The sequence below is a fragment of the Gekko japonicus genome, unplaced genomic scaffold, assembly GCF_001447785.1.
Source record: "Gekko japonicus isolate JY-2015 unplaced genomic scaffold, Gekko_japonicus_V1.1 scaffold86, whole genome shotgun sequence".
In the NCBI taxonomy this organism is placed as follows: domain Eukaryota; kingdom Metazoa; phylum Chordata; class Lepidosauria; order Squamata; family Gekkonidae; genus Gekko; species Gekko japonicus.
In genome coordinates, this window is record NW_015172005.1 from 694,119 (window position 1) to 717,112 (window position 22,994).

General features: G+C 47.3%; 1 protein-coding gene across 2 annotated transcripts; it reads right to left on the reverse strand.

Moving 5' to 3' along the window:
- Positions 1-278: 278 nt before the first annotated feature.
- GDNF (glial cell derived neurotrophic factor) lies at positions 279-19,833 on the reverse strand. 2 transcript variants are annotated; one of them, XM_015420166.1, is made up of 2 exons: positions 19,740-19,833; positions 279-772 (listed from the first exon to the last, which is right to left on the reverse strand). In XM_015420166.1, exons 1-2 carry the CDS (start codon positions 19,810-19,812, stop codon positions 279-281), a joined length of 567 nt encoding a protein of 188 aa, XP_015275652.1. In that variant the 5' UTR covers positions 19,813-19,833. The 2 variants fall into 2 exon arrangements, with proteins under 2 accessions (XP_015275652.1, XP_015275651.1); XM_015420165.1 differs by having other exon boundaries at positions 19,641-19,833.
- Between the last annotated feature and the right edge of the window lie 3,161 nt (positions 19,834-22,994).

Below are 22,994 nucleotides of genomic sequence, written 5' to 3' on the forward strand. Positions count from 1 at the left end.
GTCACCTCAAGCAAACGGTGTAGATTATCTCCATCCAATCCTGGATCTCCACCCCTGAGCTTTGCCGCCTAGTGTTTTGCCTTCCTGTAGAAACAAAAAAGCCCCGGCTGTCGCCTCTTATCCAATCCTCCTGTACGGGATTTTCAACTAACCAGGCTCCCGTGACCACTGTTCTCCTGTCTGCTTGGTCCTCTTCCTTCCTTTTCAGCCATCACCCCACCTCTTCGGGAGCCTTGGTCCCTTCCAAGAGCATAGCACTGTCCGGACACAAAAGGACGTCACACGCATCCACATTTTTTAGCGGAATGTTTTCTTAATATATGGTAAGTTGTTAGGTCATCGTCCAAAAACGAAAGGTCGTCATCAAAAGCAATAGGCCTGCAGCAAGGTTGTGGTCTGATTTTGTCACTGACCAACTTTCTATTTTGAGTTAAATTGTTTAAAATTTGGTCATATAGGGTTACGGCGGACTCACACGTCCCACTACAGTATCGGAAAATGAGCTCTTCTTTGGTGGGGTATCCCAAACCCAAGTCAGTCACATTTAAGTGTATCTCTTGTAGGACACAATCCCGGTTTTTGGCCTTTGGGCCTCTCCGTCCCTTTCTGCTGCTGGAATTATTATTCTTCTTTGCTGAATTTTGCCGGTTTCTTTCCCGTCTAGAAAAAAACTGAGCTGGTTTATCAGGTGACCTCTTCAGTCTTTTGATGGTCGCTTGAATAAAATCCACCACATCTCCAAGATGCTTGGGATAATTCTCAGGCATGTTAGCTGTTCCAAAAAGAGAGAAAGAAAATAGGTGAATATGTACCTATAAAACATTTCTAAAATGGTTTGAATTTCAAGTTTGGCCATCATAAAAAGTTCTGGGGTAACAAGTATATTAACACCAAAATGCAATCCTTCCTTGATCATATTTAATACTGATGTAACACGTCCTGTAAGATGCTAAGTTCAAAATTGGGGATAACACCTGCGGCACTCAGATCAAAGACCGTTTTCTTTATAACTAGGTCAGACAATTCTTTGCTTTTCTTTGCTTCTGCTTTCAACAAAAATAGCGCCGTTTGTGCCAAAGGTTGCAAAGGTTTTCAAACTGACTAACTTAATCCCCCCTCCTGACATTAACTTAAGTAGTATAACTCTCGCTTCATTGACAAAAGCTTACGCTACAGTGAATAAATACGGTGAGTTTCTATGGCGCCACAATACGGTTAATTGCTTTGGGTACAACAGAAATGCAACCTGATCGTATTCCTGTTTGCTGAGACGTCAGACCTAATGAGTTCATTTGGAGTTACTTCCAAGACAATGTGCACAGGACTCTGGCCTATCATGACCACCGACTGGAGATGTTGAAAGAAGGTCATGTTAGCAACAGAAAAATCAGGGCAAACGCCAACATTAGATCCTTTGATATTTAACTGACCTACAGGGAAAATACACCTATTCAGTACCACCACTTATACTGTATATAACAATGAGTGTTAGAATTTGCTATGCCAAAAAATGAAAAATGCCATACAACCTGTCTTTGGAAGAATGAAGAGGTAAATAGTGCCAGTCTAAGCACAGCAATACCACCCCTCCTAACTTCGTTGAAGTCAATAGGCTCAGAAGCTATAACTGTGTTTAGGCCTGAGCTGCAAAACGTTAAATTTTATAAAGAAGCAAGACAACAAGTTATAATTTTACTCAAAATTGGTCTTTCCCTTTATTTCTGTTTTTTTTGGGAAACAAAGAACATCATTCGTACGACGTAACACACTTAATGAGTTTGTTGCGAGTCTTGTGCCCGTGATAATAGACCAAAGTCCAGCAATTTGCAAGTTGAAATTCGGTTTGCGAATCAGAAGTTCCCCAATCCCTTGTAGGTCCTTGCTCTCTCTGAAATGCTTCACACAGTGTCCAGGCCCAGGAACAGCACACTGGTCATGATGTGGGGATCTAGAATGGGAGGGGAATTGGTGAAAATTGCCCCCCTGCGACCATACATGTGTGCATACACACACATGTGAAGCTGTTATATGAGCTTTGGGGCTGGATTATTGCAACGCGCTGTATGTAGGGTTGCCCTTGAAGCAAGCAGGAAACTATAACTGGTATAGAATGTGGCCGCCCACACTACTGTTAAGGGCTAGCCACTGGGAACATTAACTTGCTCACTTTGGAACAGCTTCATTGGCTGCCAATCTGTTTCTGGGTTCAATTCAAGGTGCTGGTTATGACCTTTAAACCCCTTCATGACCTGGGACCCGCATATTTGAAGGACTTCAGTCAGGCAGCCATCTTGTTGGCTGTCCCACTAGTTAGGGTGGCCCCCCTGGGATCGATCAGAGTCTGGTACTTTTCCATTGTGGTTCCAGGTCTGTGGAATGGGTTCCCTGAAGGTGAGGGGGCCCCTTCCTTGACAATCTTCAGGAGGTTATGTAAGGCCTGGCTGTCGGCCAAGGCTTTTGAGGGGGTTTGAACAGCAGGCATACTTTAGGAGGGGGGGATTTGGGGCTTGCTATTTTTATCTTTGGCTCCAGCCGGGGACGTTTTCACTATCATTGTAAGCCACCTTGACCCAAGAAGAAAGGCAGGTTAGAAATGTTTAAATAAATAAATACTCTGCTGAGGGGGGCAGAGCTAAGCTCCTCAAAATGGTGGCACAAAGCTCTGCATTCCCCTCCCTTTTAACATCTTAAAGGTTTCCCTCTCCCCCTTCACAGGTGATTTGCAGTGCAGCTCTGCACTCCAGCACAGCTGGGAAGGGGGGAAGGGTGTGTGTGTGTTGGGTAGGGTTCCCAAATCCCCCCGGGGGGGCGGATTTCCCCTCGCTTTCAAGGCCCGACTTCCGCCCAGCGCAGAATCGGGCCCGAGGGAAACCCCACCACCCCACGCGCGTCACCCGGAAGTGACGTCGCACGCTGGGGGCGGGGCCACGCCATTTGAGGGGAATTGGGTCTGGGGGTGGGGGCAGTTCTTGCACAATGATCAGTACATCGCCACTTCACAACACAACAGACGGAAAAAGGAAGGGAAAGGGGGAGGGGCAGAGTGGGAGGCAGTGTCAACACTAAGCAGTGTGGAGACAGGGGGTATATATGCCATCCCTTCCCACCCCCACTCATGAGGAGGGCGGGAAGGGACAAGCCAGTGCTTGGCTCTTGTGGCCCTTTCTTTTAGGCCCAGGGTAATGCTGATTGCCACTCTGGGGTCACGAAGGCATTCTCCTCCAGACCAGATCGGCCCACAGATCCTGGAGGTTTTGTGCCTCGTAGAGGAGCTTTTCTCTACCTTAAGGGGTTTTAAAGCAGCTTACAAATCTCCTTCCTTTTCTCTCCCCACAACAGTCACCTTGTGAGGCAGGTGGGGCTGAGAGAGTTCTGAGAGAACAGTGACTGGCCCAAGGTCACCCAGCAGGCTTCAAGTGGAGGAGGAGTGGGGAATCAAACCCGGTTCTCTGGATTTGAGTCTGATGCTCTTCACCACTACATCACACCAGGGCAGGGGCCACTGGGGGAGGGGCGGGGCGGAAGTAGCTGCGAATTTCCTGCATTGTGCAGGGAGTTTGACTAGATGACTCCTGGGGTCCCTTCCACTCTGCTTGCTGCTGCTTCCCCAGCAGTTGGGGAGGGGGGCTTTCCCCGCCCATCAGTGCAGAAGCAATCTTCATTTTGAACTATGACCGGGGTTCACCTTTGTGCACATTTAGCATTCCCAGTCCAATCGAGAGATCTCTGCATCAGGGATCAACTGGTGTGCCTGCTTCATTCTCGAATCAGTCAACCGCTACTGAATGCTGATCACTGATTGGGAAGTACACCCTCAGGTCCAGCCCAGCAGCGGTCTTGCAATTCAGCTCCCATTCTTTTTCATGGGGGCCTGGGCTTGAGAACTTCACAACAGATTCTATCTTGAACGAGACCATTTCCTGCCGGCTCCATTAGATGTCCTTGATCGGGAGCCGTGCAGAAGAGAGAGCGATCATTCGGATGACGAACTGTTATCATCTTTTGATCTTCCGTACTGCACCTTGAAGCAGGAAAAGACAAGAGGCAGACAACACTAACGCTAAGCAGGCCCTTTCCAGTTGCTGAGATTATTACAGAGGAATCAAAATTCACCTGTCATCGTGCTGAAAACGTTAACAGGATTTAAAGGATTAAAATGACACCTGCAGGTAAGAACAGGCTTAAGTAACAAAACGTGTAAGGTGAAATGGAAACCTGATCGTGGCATTCGTTAATGAAATATAACATAAAAGATACCGAGGTCAAATAATCTTTAAATGATTAATGGGGTGCCGGTTCATTACTTTACCTGCTGGTATGCCAGAGTTCAATGGAGGGGGAGGCAGTTCTTCCTCTGTTTTTGAATTCCCCACCAAAACTGACATTGTCAATGGCGACCCTTCTTGCTTATCGGGTGGTGAAGTGTTAAATGCCTTCGTGCATCTGATTCCAGATCCATTTACAAAAATGGCAGCTCTAGGAAAAAGCCAGGATTGGAAGAAATCTGAACTTGACTATTTTTCCTATCATACCCTCAGAGAGATCTCTTATTTTCTGGGAGCCCTTACGGTTTTTACATGAGAGGAGCTCAAAGTGTTTAGAAAAACTCTGCCCTCTCATATATATAATTAGGATTTTCATATAACCTGGGAGGGGTTATGCTGGACCTGCAACTATGTCCTCAACCAACAACTCATCTCTCAGCCCAAAATCTACTGTCTATACAAGTAGCGCTTATCGTTGGCCCCTGTTACATGGTTGTCCTGACCAGGATGGGCCCACGCTAGCCTGATCTTGAGAGATCTCAGGATAAGCAGAGTTGGCTCTGGTTAGTATTTGGATGGGAGACCACCAAGAAAGTCCAGGGTTGCTATGCAGAGGCAGGCGATGGCAAACCACCTCTGTTAGTCTCTTACCTTGGAAACCCTACAGGGTGGCCATAAGCTGGCTGCGTCTTGATGGAACTTTCCACCACCACCACATGGCTGTTCTGAAAGCATTATTGTCTCTTAATTAAGACAAAAAGATCTGAAACAATCCTAAAATTAGGATGCTGGACTGAGATCGGGGAGCCCCTGGTTCACGTCCCCCACTCTGCCATAGAAGCTCACCAGGTGACCCTGGGCCAGTCATCCTCTCTCAGCCTAACCTACCTTACAAGGCTGTTGTGAGAATAAAATGGAGGAGGAGGAGATATATGCTACCCTATGACCCGGCTTTATCTGCAGATATTTTATCGGTGTGTGTGTGTGTTAATGGGGATTTGCTATATTTTTATGTTTTTAATCTTGGAATTGTAAGCCATCCTGAGCCATAGGGGAAAGGCAGGATATAAATATTTAAACAAATACATATATAAATAAATAATAATAAATTACATATATAAATGTAATAAAAAACAACACATGAGGTGCAAACTATACTTTACAGCCGCAGACCCATCTGTTTTAACCAGGGTTTACCTCAGTTCTGTATAAAGCAGGAGTGGCAGTAGGGGATTAAAAAGGTAAAGGTTCCCTTGCTCGAAAGCCAGTCGAGTCCGACTCTAGGGTTGCGGTGCTCATCTCCGTTTCAAAGCCCAAGAGCCAGCGCTGTCCGAAGACGTTTCCGTGGTCATGTGGCCGGCATGACTAAACACCAAGGCGCACGGAATGCTGTTACCTTCCCACCGAAGTGGTCCCTATTTATTTACTTGCAATTTCTTGCTTTCGAACTGCTAGGTTGGCAGGAGCTGGAACTAGAGACGGGAGCTCACTCCATCATGCGGCACACTCGGGTCTCGAACTGCTGAACTACCGACCTTCCACAGCCTGCAGTTCAGCGTCTTAACCACTTGAGCCACCGCAGCTCCTAGTAGGGGATTACGTACGTGTTAATGCTAAACGACCATACGAGTGATAGAAGCTGGATCTGCCCTACTCCCATATAATCTACCTTATACTTAGCCCGGCCGTCTAGGTCAATATTGTCTGCTCAGGCTGGGAGTGGCTCCTGGGAGTTTCCCACAAAGTTACCAGCCAGGAAAAGGTATTTTTGCAACAGCTGCTGAGAGCCAAACAGGGTTGACCTGTGGGAGCCTGGAGGGGGGCAGGGTTATGGGGGGCATGAGGCAATGGTCTTACGTTGCTTTCAGGGAATGCCCAGAACCGCCAACAGACCACTCTAGGAACTGCTGGAAAGCTTAGCAGGGATGGGATATCATAGAGTCTGCCTTCCGAAGCTGTCATTTTTCATCAGGGGAACGGGTCTCTGTAGTCCGGAGATCGGCTGTGAATCCAGGACTCCAGGACCCACCTGGACGTTGGCAACCCCTAGCCCTTGTGCACAAGCCCTAGGGCAAGAGCGAAAAAGGCTCTTTGCTTGTGGCTCACAGCCCAGGGCCTTGAAGGGCCGCCAGTGGATAACAGGTCAGCCCAGGATGTTGTGTGCACTCCCCCCCCCACAGTTAGTTTTCACTATATTTTGTTCATTTAAATTATTTCTGTAAACTGTATTGGTATTTTTGGGAGACGTAAGCCACCTTGGGTTCCCACTGGTGAGAAAAGTGGGACAAAAATGCCACACAAACAAACAAAATATATCCCATCAGAGCAACAAGCGCTGGAGTATAGCTGAAGCGTCAGAGGAAATATTGCCACCCCTCCTTCTCGTTTTCTTACAGGGCACGTGGCTCCAAATAAGGCCACAGCCAAAAAAGAAACTGCCCAAGGCTGCATTCAAGGCTACTTAGACCTCCTGCTATGAATAACCCCATTTTGCTACATTCAGAGTTAACGGATCCAGAAGCCGTATGAAGATGGGCCAGTGTTGCAAAATCCTGTCAGCTTTGCCAACGGCAAAAATCCCTGACCCCAAGAAACGGCCCAGAGCATTTTTGTAGAATCTCAAAAAGTTTGATGCTGCCGCAAAGAGAAGTTTGGCAACAGACGTTTTTTGCAGTAAGATTCAAACTGGCCTAAGAAAAACAATACAGTGTCTGTGGCTTCCAAGGACACCTTTACAATAATGATGTTGTGATGTTCAGGAATACAGAGACTATGACTAGGGCCAGCCTAGAACAACAGAGCATAATGTCTCTGGGCACAGGAGGAGGGATAGTCCCTGCGATGGTGGTACCAAATGGATTCCAAAGATCACGTGGAAATAATATTTCCTCTTCTATTTGGAACATTTAGTAATCTTCTCAAGAGCATAAAAGAAAGTGTTCTGGGAGGCTTAGTAAGAGAGCAGCAGGCCTGGCAGAGTCATTTCCCTGGGGCCAGTGTCTCATGGAGAACACTATAATATTGCATGCTTAACAGATGGTGGGTGGGGAGGAGTTACTTGAAGACAGGTGACTCTGGCCAGGTACTACGGAATGGACAGCAGAAGCCAAGAAGGTGTTCTGCACTTCCTAAACTGGCTTATCGTAGGACAGCAAGTGAAAGCACCAGTTTCTGGACAGGTTTTAGAAAAGGACACTCCATGTGTGATTCTTCTATACTGTATACGTCATGCATGTATCTTTGTTATGCACAAAATATTAGCAGAAGAGAAGAAAAGATTGGATTTATAACCCCACGCTTCACTACCTGAAGGAGTCTCAGAGGGGCTTACAATCTCCTTTCCCGTCCCTTCCCCACAACAGACACCCTGTGAAGTAGGTGGGGCTGAGCGGGCTCTCCCGAGAACTGCCCTTGAGAGAACAGCTCTGAAAGAACTTATGAAGAAGAAGAGAAGAAGAGATTGGATTTATACCCCGCCCTTCACTACCCAAAGGTGTCTCAGAGCGGCTTACCAACTCCTTTCCCTTCCTCTCCCCACAACAGACACCCAGTGAGGTGGGTGGGGCTGAGAGAGCTCTTGACAGAAACTGCTCTTTTTCAAGAACAGCTGTGCCAGAGCTACGGTTTGCCCAAGGTCATCCAGCCAGGTGCAAGTGGAGGAGTGGGGAATCAAACCCGGTTCTCCCAGATTAGAGTCCGCACACTTAACCACTACACCAAACTGGCTCTACACCAAACTGACTGACCCAAGGTCACACCAGCAGCTGCAGTCACACCCAAGGTCACACATCAGCAGTCACACCCAAGGTTACTACACCAAACTGACTGACCCAAGGTCACACCAGCAGCTGCATGTGGAGAAGTGGGGAATCAAACCTGGTTCTCCTAGATTAGTCCACGCTGCTAGCCACTACACCAAACTGGCAGGGTTACAGGTAGCCAGAGAGAACTACTGCCTTATTCTCTCCAGCATCTCCTCACCTTCACATGCCTCTGTGATCTGAGCCTTGTCCTGTGAGATTATTTCCATTGTTATATTTCTTTAGAGTGACTTTTATTGTGAGCTGCCTTGTGGTCCTACTTTATAGGAGACAGGTGGGGTGAATGTGTTTCAAAATAAATAAAATAAAACTATGTATGTGAGTACTGTCAAGTTGCAACTGACTCAAGGCAACCCCAGCAAGGGGCTTTCAAGGCAAGTGGAGAAGCAGAGGTGGTTTGCCATGGCCTTCCTCTGCAGAGCCTTCCTTGGCTCTCTCGCCATCCAAGTAGTGACCCTGCTTGGCTTCTGATATTTGACCATGGCATCTTCCCTCCCAAAGTAAAAACAGGGATTATCATCCCAGAGGCCCCTGTGGAGTAGCCATGTCTCTGGGCCAGTCTTCCAAAGTGGATGGGCCAAGGGTCTTTCCAGTTGGTGGTAGGCTCTCTGGCACAGTAACGCTTGGCAGATATCTCGCCAAGCTAACCCAGAACATTATTTATATGAATGACCGCTTAGAATTTCGAGGTAGCCAACTATTCTTGACACACTTCAGATTTTACCAAACACATTTTTTAAAAAGACCTTGAATATCTATACTTATTCCACAGTCCTGTATCCTTCCACTCCATAAGAACATAACAGAAGCCATGCTGGATCAGGCCAACGGCCCATCCAGTCCAACACTCTGTGTTACAGAGGCCAAAAACCAGGTGCCATCAGGAGGTCCACCAGTGGGGCTAGAACTCCTGAAGCCCTTCCACTGTGCCCCCCAAGCACCAAGAATACAGAGCACGACTGCCCCAGACAGAGTGTTCCATCTATACCTTGTGGCTAATAGCCACTGATGGACCTCTGCTCCATATGTTTATCTAACCCCCTTGTGAAGCTGTCAGTGCTTGCAGCTACCACCACTTCCTGTGGTAGTGAATTCCATGTGTTAATTACTCCTTGGTGAAGAAGTACTTCCATGCACAGAATATAAAGTTCTTCCTAGGTCCTCTCCAGTGTTCCCTCTAAGCTGAGTTAACGTGATCTAGCTCATAGGGTTTTTTTAGCCTCCAGCTCACACATTTTTGTCTTAGCTCAGGAAGGAGGGCTCCAGAGCAAACTAATTTATTCAGTAGTCAAATTAGTTGCTCACAACTTTAATGCCAGTAGCTCACAAAGTAGAATTTTTGCTCACAAGACACCACAGCTTAGCAGGAACATTGGTCCTCTCTGTTTTTTCGTTCGTTCTTTCTTTTTTTGCTGTCAAGTTGCAGTTGAATTATGGCAACCCCATAGGGTTTTCAAGGCAAGAGACTTTCAGAGATGGTTTGCCATCGCTTGACTCTCTGTAGCGACCCTGGACTTCCTTGGTGGTCTCCCATCCTAATAGGGCTGACCCCACTTAGCTTCCAAGATCTGACAAGATCAGGCTAGCCTGGGCTATCCGGGTTCATGCAAAAGCACAATCACTGAGCCATGGCCCATCCCTAAGTTCTACAACAGGACAGGTGAGAAGAAACAGGAAATAATCCCAAGTTTTGCAGAAAAGTCTACATGGCCCCCGGTCCCATGGGCCGGATATTGCGGGTGGGGAGGCGTGGCTGTTTGCCCCGGAGCGAACTACTGTGCGGCCGCCAGATCAAACGTCCCGCTGACGTCCAGTGGTTCGGGGGGAGGTGCTGATCGTACGTCAATCCTGTGGCATGGCAAAGAAGCGGCGCGGCGGGGTTTTTTTTTTTTTTACCGAAGTGTGCATATGCGCCGTTGGGTGTTTGTGCACATCCCATGGAGACTTGGGGGGAAAAAACCTTTTCGCGACGGGACAGGGGCGGGCGCCGGATGCCACAAGCTGCCACCGGAAACGTGATCAGACGCCCGCCCTTGCCCCGCGGTTTCCGGAAACTACCCTGTTTCCCCGAAAATAAGACCTACCCCAAAAATAAGCCCTAGCAGGATTTCTATGCATTTGTGGTATAAGCCCTAGTGTGTCTTCTTGAGAAAAATTAAATATAAGACGGTGTCTTATTTTCGGGGAAACACGGTAGTACCTCGGAGGTACTAGTTTTTTACGGCGCATCTTCGGCGGGAAGCCTCGGGTTCACCATGGGAGCTCTACGCTTCCCAGATGTTGCAGTTTGATCACGCCCAGAAAATCTGCCTATCTTCCGTCTCTGTAGCATGGCTAATGCTCCGTGTGACCACAGCCATGAAAGAGAAAACAACTATCAGGCCTTGGGTATATAAATTGGAGCAGTAAAGCCCTGCAAACCTTAGGCATTAGTATAAACTTCTCTTACATGTAAATGTTTTGCTCTACTTTTATTTTTTGTTAAAGCTGCCAATTATTACAAAAGTAGACCCACAGGAGAATCTTGGGATTACGTAAAATCTCCCTCAGCAATTGTGTCCTCGTAGTAGCCATTTCAATGTATATTTATCTGAAATATTTAAAAGTCCTTCTCCCAATATTTAGGACCCAAGTTCTTCCTTCAGCAATCCACCCTAGGCAGAGGGCATGGAAGTGGGATGGAAGGAGAAGGAATGAGGACAGCTAAATCTTTTTGGCCAGGCGGCATCATTCCGGAAGGGGAATGTGGCTTCTCTCCAAAATGTGAAGAGGGAAAGCCTAGGAAAGATTCCAGTGGGAAGAGAGAACGAGACAGAAAGAGGAAGAATGCAGATGTGGTTTTGCATCTGCAGGGAAGATGCTGAAGAGGGGAAGGAGCCCCAAGAACCATTCTGTTACACAGAAGACCACGGCATTATTTGCAATCCAAAGTATGCAGGGAGAAAAAAAAGCTAAATCCACTTCATAAACCCTGGGTGGCCTCTGACACAGGCAGCTGGGAGTCGTGACCTTTGTAGAAATCATGAGAGACCCCACGGCCCTGGCTATGACACAGCACTCCTGCACTTCTGCCTCCCTCCCTCGCTTGTGCTGTTCATATGCCTGCTCCCTGGATCAGTAGACTGGATGCAAAACCCATCCTGCGTGGGGGTCGGAGCCCTGAAGAGGGTGCCCTCCCATGCTTTGGCTTTGATTTATGGCTCCCTTGCAGAAAAAAAAAGGCTAGAAGAGAAGCCATGGATCATTTGCAGACCACACGCACAATATTTAGAAGGTCCCAATCCCAGCTAAACCTCTGTCACCTCCAGATAAAGAAGAAGAAGAAGAGATTGGATTTATACTCCGCCTTTCACTACCCAAAGGAGTCTCAGAGCGGCTTACAAACTCCTTTCCCTTCCCCTCCCCACAACAGACACCCTGTGAGGTGGGTGGGGCTGAGAGAGCTCTTGACAGAAACTGCTCTTTTTCAAGAACAGCTCTTATCAGAACTACCGCTTGCCCAAGATCATCCAGCCAGGTGCAAGTGGAGGAGTGGGGAATCAACCCCGGTTCTCCCAGATTAGAGTCCACGCACTTAACCACTACACCAAACTGGCTAAAGGATCTTAGGTAACAGGTGTGGGGAAAGGCTTTTCTCTACCTGATATATTGGAGTCAGAAGGATACCATACTGAAGCAGGTGGACCAATCAACTGATGCTGTATAAGGCAATCACAGATGTACGAACTTAAAGACAGGCTGATACTCACATATGCACCATCAAGCAGTCTCGTGATTCAGGGCCCATTTGTACCAACCGTTGAAACGAGAGCAGGCACAGATACTGGCTTAGATAGATCCACTGGAGCATTTCTGCAGGCAGAAGGATATTCGATCATGGAGCACAACTTTCTCACTTCCCCCCCTCCCACAGCAGCCTGAAATGCCCCCCAAATCTTGTTCTGGAGCCCCGGGAACTGGATTTGGGATGGGGATTTCAGGCTGCTGCGGGGGGGGGGGGGGGGGGGGAGGCGAGAAAGTGGCCCTCTGTGGCTGCATGTCCTTCCGCCTGCGGAAATCACTATACTACAAGGGAGAGGTGGCTATAATATCTAGGATTGCCAGTCCCAGCTTGGGAAATTTCTGGAGGGTTGGAGAAGGTGGACTTTGATGAAGCGAGGGAGCTCAGTTGAGATGCGATGCAATACAGCCCTTTCCTTTGAAATTGTCATTTAACCCTGGGGGGGGAGGGGGACGGGCACGACAACTGATCTCTGTAGAGTGGGAATCAATTGTAATTCTGAGAGAATTACAACAACCCAAATAATACCATTGCAAGTATCACTAAGGGAGCTGCGGTGGCTCAAGTGGTTAAGGCTGCAGGCTGTGGAACTGCAGGCTGTGGAAGGTCGGTAGTTCAGCAGTTCGAGACCCGGGTGCCGCAAGACGGAGTGAGAGCTCCCGTCTCTAGTTCCAGCTCCTGCCAACCTAGCAGTTCAAAAGCAAGAAATTGCAAGTAGATAAATAGGTACGACTTCGGTGGGAAGGTAACAGCGTTCCGTGTGCCTTGGTGTTTAGTCATGCCAGCCACATGACCACGGAAATGTCTTTGGACAGCGCTGGCTCTTCGGCTTTGAAACGGAGATGAGCACCGCAACCCTAGAGTTGGATTCGACTGGCTTTCGAGCAAGGGAACCTTTACCTTTACCTTTTAAGTATCACTAAAGCACTAATTTTCAGTCCCCTTAATTTGAAATCATTACTGTAACATCTTAGAGGCACCACTGACTACAGGGGCAGATTGGACCTCTGAAGTAGCAGGGAATATCCTGATGAGCTGCCTCATGAACAGTGTTCCCTTTAAGCTTCACAGTGTTGTGAGCAAAAATTCTACCTTGTGAGCGAAAAAAGCCAGTAGCATTGAAGTTGTGAGCGAGTCTACATTTGACTATTGCATAAATTAGTTTTTAGATTATTCCTATAACCTTGTAAAAATCTCAGAATGAATTCTTTTAAACTAGATTTAAACTATATTTTAAGAATCATTTAAACATTACAAGAGAACACAGAATCAAGTCAAATTTCATTACAGAAAATGTTGTCCTCTATGAGAGTAGATCAGGCATCCGGAGAACAGGTCTACCCACCCCAGTCCACTATGTTGGTAGATCTGGCCTCAGACCGTCACCCTGCGCTGATAGGGCTGCCAACTCCCCCGGTAGGGCGGAAATCCCCCGCCCCGGAGGCTCCATTCCCAGACGCCAGGGAATCGGGGCCCGGGGGGAACCCCGCCCAGCGTGTGACGTCACTTCCGGTGATGATCCGGTGGCGCGCGTGCGCGCACGTTCTCGACCGGCTCCCGGAGCAGCAGGACGCTCCCCTGCCAGTAGGATTTTTTCATTTGGCAACCCTATGCGCTGAGCTTTAGAAAACATACCAGCACCTGGAGGGGGGGGGGGAGCTCTTGCAGTCTACTTTGGTTTTTTTTTTAGTGAAACATGACAACCAGCATTACAGGTCAAGTATAACAGAGGAGGAACAATCACTGTCAGAACTCTGCCTAACCTAACAAACAGGAAGTTGTTTAAATGTTATCAACCTGCCCAAACTACCTCTTTATTCAAATATTTATGTCCCACTTTTCCTGTGACTCAAGGCAGCTTTTAGATCATACTGAAAAGCATAATAGGGGTGTGCAAAAAAAAAAATTAATCAATTTTTCCTTGTTTCATTATAACCTATGGGGCCCCATTATAGCCAATGGGCCCCATAGGCTATAATGGAGAATTGATCTGAAGGTACCTGGGGCTTGGGGGGGGAGTTGAAGTAGAGGCATCACATTTTCAGCATAGCTGCTGGTGCCTCTTCTCAAAAAACCCTCCCAAGTTTCAAAAAGATTGGACCAGGGGGTCCAATTCTATGGGCCCCAGAAAGAGGTGCCCTCATCCATTGTTTCCAATGGAGAGAAAAGGGGTTTGTGGGTGGGATGCTGAAACCTGTGAGCAGCCAGCTAAAACTTTGTGCACCGGCACCTCCTAGCACAGCTTAGTAGGGTTGCCGACTCTGGGTTGGAAAGTACCTGGCGATTTTAGGGGGTGCAGCCTGAGGAGGGTGGAGCTCAGCTGGTATAATACCACAGAGTCCAGCTGCCAATGCTGCCATTTTCTCCAGGCAAAGCCTTACTTATCACATCTGTCAGTGCAGGGGCCACCCAACTGGGACATGGCCAGCAGCATAAAAGGAGGTGTTGGGTGAGCCTACAAGGCCTTTGTCATCTTCACTTCTTATGGTTGGCAACTGTAGGTTGGGAAATTCCTGGATATATATGGGTGGAGTCTGAGGAAGGGGGGGGGACCTCAGCAGGATATAATTCCATAGAGACCATCCTCCAGAAGAGCCATTTTCTCCAGGGGAAGTCATCTCTGTATTCTGGAGATCAACTGTAATTCCGGGAGACCTCCGGGCCCCACCAGGGAGCTGGCAACCCTACAGCAAGCATGGACCACTGGACTCAGCTTGTTCCTCCTGGGCTGTTTAAATGGCCCCACTAAGTAGGCTTGCAGCCTGTAACCTCTACACAATCACGACGGTTCTACAGCACAGAACATGACAGCTTCTCTCTCAACCGAGTTAAAACACGATTGTTGCACTTAGTCAAATCATTTCAGAGTTTTTTAAAAAATGGATGAGACACAGGGATATCTGTGACTGGATCCCCCAGCCTTTAAAAATATGTAGAAAATGCTAATAAAAGCCACACAGGAGAGCAGTTCGCATCAGGACTGCAGAGAGGGAAAGATTTACTCTGAGCAGGAGGCTCTTTAGGTCCTCTTCACTTTCTGCCATTAGAGTGGTATCATCTGCATATCTGAGGTTGTTGATCTTTTCCCCAGCAATCTTAATTCCAGCTTCCTGTGCCCTGTACTACGGGGCGGGGGGGGGGGGGGGGAGTTGGTTTCAATTGGTAAAACTACATATAGAGGAAAAAGCTCCACACAAATCTGTGTCAAGCATCTGTGCAGCTTCTATTCGCCTTTTAAACTGTTGGAACCCAGTCACAGATCTCCCAGTGCCTTGTCTAATTTGATCCTTAAGTCTGATTTTTGTCTTTTTCACACTATGATTTAGTATGCTGTAATATACTTTAATACGACACTTGTCAGTTTACAAAACGTCAGAGTAAGTGGTGCTATGGCTGAAATAGCTAAACTACTCTGTCAGCTCAATAAAACACCCAGTCAAAACTGGAATTCTTGGATTTCAGCCTGGTTAGGCCCCGCAAAGTCAGTAGGCCCGAAGCCTATCTTAAAATCCAAAATATTTTGATACTACAGGGTTGTCTCTGTAAACTGAAACACAACATTCCAGCCTTTGTAGTTGGTGGATCAGTTTCAGTAAACTGGTTTCAGGACATCTCGTCTTTCAAACCGCAAATCACTTGGAACGGAGAAATATTGAAATAATATTGTGAATCTCAACAGTCTTTAAATCAGAATAGTCCAAAATTGTAGTATGTGGACTTGGCTACCGACCCTGTAAGTTTTCTCCAGAGATCCTGTCATTCATTTTCATGATAGCATTTTGAGTGGCTTTTCCCCCTCTGAAGTAATATTGATGGGTATTTCCATTGGGAGTACTCAGGGGCAACCACGGGTGAAAGCAACTTAGATTTCTTGCTACCTACTATCTCTCTCTAGGGCACTGAAACAGAAGATGGATTGTACGGCTTTAGCCACTTTGTTACCAGCACTGCATACTGGCCCAGACCAGCTTATTTTCACCCTGGCTGGAGCCTCAACTAAGCCCCACCCAGTCATGCCACTTAAATAGAAATGCCAGGTGGTAGCCTGGCATACCTGGGAGCTTGGGGGTGGGGCAAAGAACAGAAATGATGTCAGGGCTACATGCCAACAACATCACATCCTTGCAAAAGCCTGGAAGTGATGTCAGCACATATCAATGACGGTCTAGAAACTCTATGGTATGATCATAGAGTTTGTTGAGTATTGGCCAACATCTTATGTCACAGACCTGGATGCGACATCAGCACACAGTCTGACATCATTCCCCCATTGTTTCTCCCGCCAGGCTGACAGGCAAAGGTGGGTTGGAGGGCCCTTCACTAGTTTTGATCAGAAGTTCCTGGAATCTAGTTGTAGAACAACAAGGCCAAGGTACCACAGACCTGATGGCAAAAATATCGGGCTGTATGGCAGACAGCCTATAGGTAGTCGACCATTTTAGCCAACCCTAGCGCTTATCAAATCTGGGATCCCCAATTACTTAACCCAGCCTCTGTGGGAAAATTTATAACAGGTTCAGCCTACTTCTTCTCAGGAATTAATGTGAAAGACACAAAGAGTTATAAAAAGCTTCTTTCTTTACAAGTGGATAGGACAATATGGCTGATAATGAAGAGATGGAAGTCAGTTAAACTTCCTGTGGAGTTGTTTCTGGGAATTCAGGCTGTCAACTGCCTGGAAGAAAAATGTCCTATCCCTTTAATTGAGGGTTAATTGGATGTTATTAACAGCCACGCCATGGAAAGCTTCCATTTCCACACAATAAATCTCTACCAATGTGCTAAGGCACGCCTTCTGACAACTATTGACAACTACCTTGCTGCCTCAATTTTGCACAGACCTGACAGATATATTTGTAATATTACACTAATATGTATGGGCCTAACTAAGGTGAAATGCTGGAAGGTTGGCTGAAATGATGTCCCAGCAAGTTCAAGAGTGGGTGCTAGGCTTTTCCCCCTTCCAGAACTAGTAGAAGCCTGAGATGCATGTGGAATGAAAGGGTTAAGCCCCCTTTCTACTAGTGCTGTGCCCCCAATCCTAACTGGGCCTCTCCCTATGGCTGCCATTAAACTCCCCCCCCCCCCCCCGCAAAATTTTTTTTACTATTTTGTCCAGGTTACACCCTATGTCTGGTCATAGATTGCAGTTTTTATGCCCTGTTTGTATTTCAGGAGATCTGTCCAAAAAGCAAATACATATTGTGGGCAAAACGTATTCACACTGTGTGACAATCAGTCCCGTCATGGCTGGGTTTGGGGAGGGGAGAATATGTTTCTGGATTTCTTCTTTCCCTTAGCCTCCAAAGAGTAGGCTGTTTTGTAGAAATATAATACATCCTCAGCCTGAAAACTAGTACTTATGAGTAGGCTAATAAGACTTGTTAAGCAACAGATATTCATTTAACAATTAGAACAAAGTGACCAAAGATTGTCCAGTGGGCCTTTGGGATAGACTATTCCACCAGCATGGAGAAAAGTTGGAAGTTCAGAAGGTGGCAGATTAAAAAGTAGCTATTTCTGGTACTGAATGCTTCTAGAATAAGATTTAACGGAAGAAAACAAACAAACAAAAAAGGCTGGTGGATCTGACTAAAAGCCCATCTAGTCTAGCATCTTGCATTCCACAGTGGCTAACTAGACACCCAGGAAGGGCTACAGGAAAGGGCACAGAAGCCAGAATTGTCTCCTGTTGTTGTCCCTTAGCAACTGTTACAGCAGCGTTGTCCACAAGTTACAGTGAATGCCTGTACAATCTGCATGCACGCGTGTACAGCTGTTCGTCAAAAAGCGCCAATGTGTGTTTGCTTTACAAAAACAAGTACACAGTACACACAGATTGTTACGTGCATACACTGTATCTTGTGAACAGGGCTTCTATCTTGGCAGGGAGGTTCCATTTAGCCATGGCCAGTGGCCACTGATTTGCCTGTCTTTCATGAATGTGACCAATCTCCCTTTAAAGCTAACGGTGATCGCTACCACCTATGGCTGTGTGCTCCTCAAGTTAATTCTGCACTGTGCGAAGAGGTGCTTTTAAAATCTGCCCTGAATCTCCTGCTCATCAACCTCACTGGATTTCAACAAGTTCTAAAATTTGTAATATGCCAAGTATGCTATTTATTTGCTGTGGTACTAGAACAGCAATAATGTTGTTTATGCTTCAGTATTTCTATTCTGTGTGATGTGATGCACAGCCCAGTTAAACCAAGCTGATCTACTGTGATTTATGAGGATTTAAAAACACTGCAGTTGGTCTTTTCCTCCTTGACCTGCAACTGATCCTTGCCCTTGGGAAAGCTCTGACTCATTCTCCATGAACAGAAGCTGCAGCATCACTGTCATAATTAGGGATAGTTTATCTGTGCAGCAGCGGCACCATATCTCCAACAAATATAGCCAGACTTGTGTGTGCCGGTATTCACGTATGCTGAAAATGCACAGGTACCAAAGTACGTGTGAGAGACACAATGGAAGTTTCAACAATTACTGAAATTCCAGAGGTCAAATAAAATCGCAAGCGCCTAAGGCTTGCAAGAAGAAAATTCAGTGATGTCGCCTCTGGTTTATATGTGCACTACAAAACCCTATCCGTTTTATACTACTATAACTCTCATGGCTTCATCCAAACAGCCTGAGAATGATAGTTTAGTTTTGTTGCTGAACATTCTGTACTGCAGATCCTAGGTAGGCCCCATCAAAGAATTACTGCTCCCTGGGAAGAGTGATCCTAGCCAGGTTAGAATCAAACTATGTGTGACACTTAAGTTCTGTGTCTAGAGCCACAGATGCGTAATTTGGCCCTAAAAAGGGGTCATGATGGGAGAGCCCTTGACTAATCTTTTCCCTACACTGCTTGGTCAACCAAAAGGGACTGTTTTTAGCCCTGGCAGGGGGGAAAAAGACAGTTGTGTGTATTGTACCTGTCTTTTCCCCCTACACTTGGGATTAAAGATGACGTGGAGGACACTTTCAATGGGAGGGATGGCACGGGAAGGGAAACGTTTAGTCTGAAGAAGATGAGTTTGAGCCGGGACACAACCGCTCTCTTGAAGTATTTGAAGGGCTGTCACTTAGAGGAGGGCGGGGAGCTGTTCCTGTTGGCAGCAGAGGAGGGGACTCGCAATAATGGGTTTAAATTGAGGGTGGGAAGGTAACTGGTTAAATACTAGGAAAAACTTTTTTACGGTAAAGGTTGTGCAGCAGTGGAACCAGCTGCCTATGGAGGTGATGAGCTCCCCCTCACTGGCAGTCTTTAAGCAGTGGCTGGACAAACAGTTGTCCGGGATGCTCTAGGATGATCCTGCATTGAGCAGGGGGTTGGACTGGATGGCCTGTATGGCCCCTTCCGACTCTGTGATTTTATGACTAACCCCTCCTCGTTCCCCAGCCTTAATCCCCATTGGAGGACTTCCACAGCTCCCTTTTTAGGGCCACGCTGTGCATCAGGCGTTCCATCATGGAACTCCGTCACATGTAGTTTGGATCTATGGTGCAATACGATCCATAGGTGTTCACCGTTGACCCTCAGCCCCACTGACACCAGTGAGCATGAAACAGACTAGTCCTCTTGAATCCCAGTAGATTTGGGCTGCCATTGCTGCTACAGACCTGCCTTGGCAATTAGAACTCTTTGCTCTGGGACTGGGCCAAGTAGGAAGCATCACAGGAGTGCCGGACACCCAGCCAGACTTCGCGGCGGGACAACAGACAGTACGCCTTAGCGGTTAGATGACGAGGAAGCGGCAATGAGGAAAGGGAACTTTTTCTTACAGTCCATTGGGCCAGCAAAAGGAGTCAGCAGCTTGCTGGAGGAGTGCTCTTCTTCAGTCCCTCCTGGCACTGAGCGGGCCTTCTCAGGAGGTGTCTTACCAGCGGGAAGAGGAAAGGTGGAGACAGTGTTGAGTAGCACCACGCAGACAGCCACCACATCCCATAACTTCATCTTAGATTTCCTTCCAGCACAGGACCCTGGCAAAGGAGACATGACATTAGCTTCTGCCTCTTCCTCCAGCCATTCTATTTATGTGCCTGTCACCCTTCCCTATCTCATGAACACAAGAGCTGTCTTATACGGAATCAGACCCTTGGTCCGTCAAGGTCAGTATTGTCAACTCAGACTGGCAGTGGCCAGTGTTCCCTCTAAGCTGAGTTAGTGTGAGCTAGCTCACAGTTTTTTAGCCTCTGGCTCACACATTTTTGTCATAGCTCAGGAAGAATGGCTCCAGAGCAAACTAATTGATGCAGCAGCCAAATCACTTGCTCACAACTTTGATGCCAGGAGCTCACAAAGTAGAACTTTTGCTCACAAGACTCCACAGCTTAGAGGGAACATTGGCAGTGGCTCTCCTTGGTCTCAGGTAGAGGCCTGTATTACCTGATCCTTTTAACTGGAGATGCTGGGGATTGAAGCTGGGACCTTCTGCATGCCAAGCAGATGCTCTGCCACTGAGCCATGGGCCCTCCCTTCTCTCGGCCATCAGTTGTAAGCAGCAAGTCCACTGGGGGCTCAAACCTGCCCCTTCCCCCACATTCTGCACCATACCAAACACAGAATTGGCGCTAAATCTCTTGAGTCGGAGCCCATGGACGATTTCTGTCTGCTCAACAGTCCTCGTGCAACTGGAAGCACTAAAATGACTCCTTCCTCTCTGCTCGCACTAAGGAGAACGGGATCGTATCCCCCACTATCTTCTCCACACGCACGAGACACAGGCACAAGTTATTTCTGCCGATCCAATTTCAAAGCGAAGAGAAATGAAACTATGCAAACCATCTGTTGTGCAGTTCTATGCACATTGGTTATTTCGTTAAACATTGTATTGGAAACGCTAGGCATTGCCACAGCTGTTCAGCTACTGCTAGCGCAAGCAGAACTGCGCTGAGGATACTCTCCTTCCGGTTGTGTGGATCCAACCCCTACGTTCATTACTAGCGGCAAGAACTTGACGGTCCCTCTGTGACTCAGCAGCAGTCAGGAGAGAACCAAGGGGGTGGGGTGGAGCGGGCTGCCTCCCTGAAATCTGGAGCACAGACCCAAGAACATCTTCCCAAGGAATGAAGAACATTCCCCCTGCTTTAATTTCTCAGGGTTAAAGGAGAAAAGATGCTGGGAGATCTGTGGCTGGCTGTTCCCAGCTTCTCGAAGCCTAAACTGTAGCTGCATAGAGAAGGGAGGTTCCAATTCTCTCTCCCCGTCCCATCATACAGTTTGACTGTCAGTGCACCTCACACTGCTATTAGCTTTGGAAAGAATATAAAGAGGTGAAACAATGCAGGTGAAATAATGCTGGGTGAAAGGTTTCAACATCCTCCCGGATGAGCTGAATCAAAGTCAAACAGAGCTTCGTTTTTTTCTTTCAAAAACACTGGGGAGGTCCTGTCTTGGATCTCCTAATGCAGGGGGTCTGCAACTTTTTATTAATAATTAAAGAGCCAACTATATCAAAATTTAGAGCAAGAGATCACAAAAGGCTTGTATAAGAAGAAAGCCCATTTTTGCAAAACTGGGAAAAGACAGCTTAATGTTACTGATGGTTGACATGTCGATTAACAATACATAGGAGAAGAAGAAGATTGGATTTATACCCTACCCTTCACTACCTGAAGGAGTCTCAGAGTGGCTTACGATCCCTTCCCTTTCCCCTCCCCACAACAGACACCCTGTGAGGTAGGTGGGGCTGAGAGAGCTCTTTCGAGAACTGCTTCTGAGAGAGCAGCTCTGACAGAATTTATGACTGACCCAAGGTCACACCAGCAGCTGCATGTGGAGGAGTGGGGAATCAAACCCGGTTCTCATAGATTAGAGTCTGCACTCCTAACCACTACACCAAACTGGCTCTCACTTCCACAGACCAAAACCTCCGCAGACCAAAAACTGGTTGTTGCAAGTCCTTTATTATGAAGTGACACACATGAGGTCCCACAATAAGTAATAAAGAAGAAGAAGAGATTGGATTTATACCCTGCTCTTCGCTCAGAGCGGCTTACAATCTCCTTCCCCTCCCCACAACAGACACCCTGTGAGGTAGGTGGTACAGAGAGAGCTCTTTCAAGAACAGCTCTGAGAGAACTTGTGACTGACCCAAGGTCACACCAGCAGCTGCAAGTGGAGGAGTGGGGAAACAAACCCGGTTCTCCCGGATTAGAGTCTGCGCACTTAACCACCACACCAAACATACCCAAACCTGCCTGAGTGATTGTTTTAGTGCACAGGCATACATCTCTGCACGGTTCATACTTGCATTACTGCTAACTCTATCATTCCCCTTTCTACAGAGCCTCTAGTCCTATGAAAAATCTTTGCCTGCCTGCTATTCCTTTCATCTACTGGTTGTAAGAGCCACCAGCGGGGGGTGAGAGGGTAGAGCTGCCAGTTCCAAGGCTGGGGAACTCCTGGAGATTCGAGAGTGGAGCTTGGGAAGGACAGGGACCTCACTGGGGTACAGTGCCATAGAGTTCACCCTCCGAAGCATCCATTTTTTCCTAGGGGAGCTGTTCTCTGTATCTGGAAATTAGGTGCATTTCCAAGGGATCCCCAGGTCCCACCCGGAAGCTGGCATCCCTACCCAATGGGCTGCAACTTCAAGTTCTTATTTGCCTTTTTTCTTCAGTTCCGTAATCACAGGTGGCAGCCCAGCATCTGAGCCTCGCAAACAGGTTAAATCCATCCCCTTGGTTTTCAGTCTCTGCTCAGATTTTCTCTTATTCCCTGTCTGGTCTTTGTCGAACAGTGGATGTTGTGACATGTAACCCAGGTTTGCTGCCATCTGTTCCCACAATACATTCCAAACAGACTAGGCTTACTTTTCATGGGGTTCTTTTTTTGCTTGCTTCTCAAGAGAATAAGCTGCAGGCACTGCTGGGCGCTGGCAGCGGTCCTGGAACTGCCATGAAAAAAAAGCAACCGTAGTGGAATACCTTCATTAGGATCCAGGAAAACACCAAGTAATGAGCTAACTTTCAAGTTCACCAGAACTCTTCATCAGGCTAATGTTAAGCAAAGCAAAAATAAACCCCCCAAATACAGAAACAAAGGTGGGCGTGGGGGGGGGGGCTGTTGCTGCAAGTGGTGAAGTCCCAGACTAGTCTGCAGCTTGAAATAGTCTTCAAATTGAATGCAAGGGT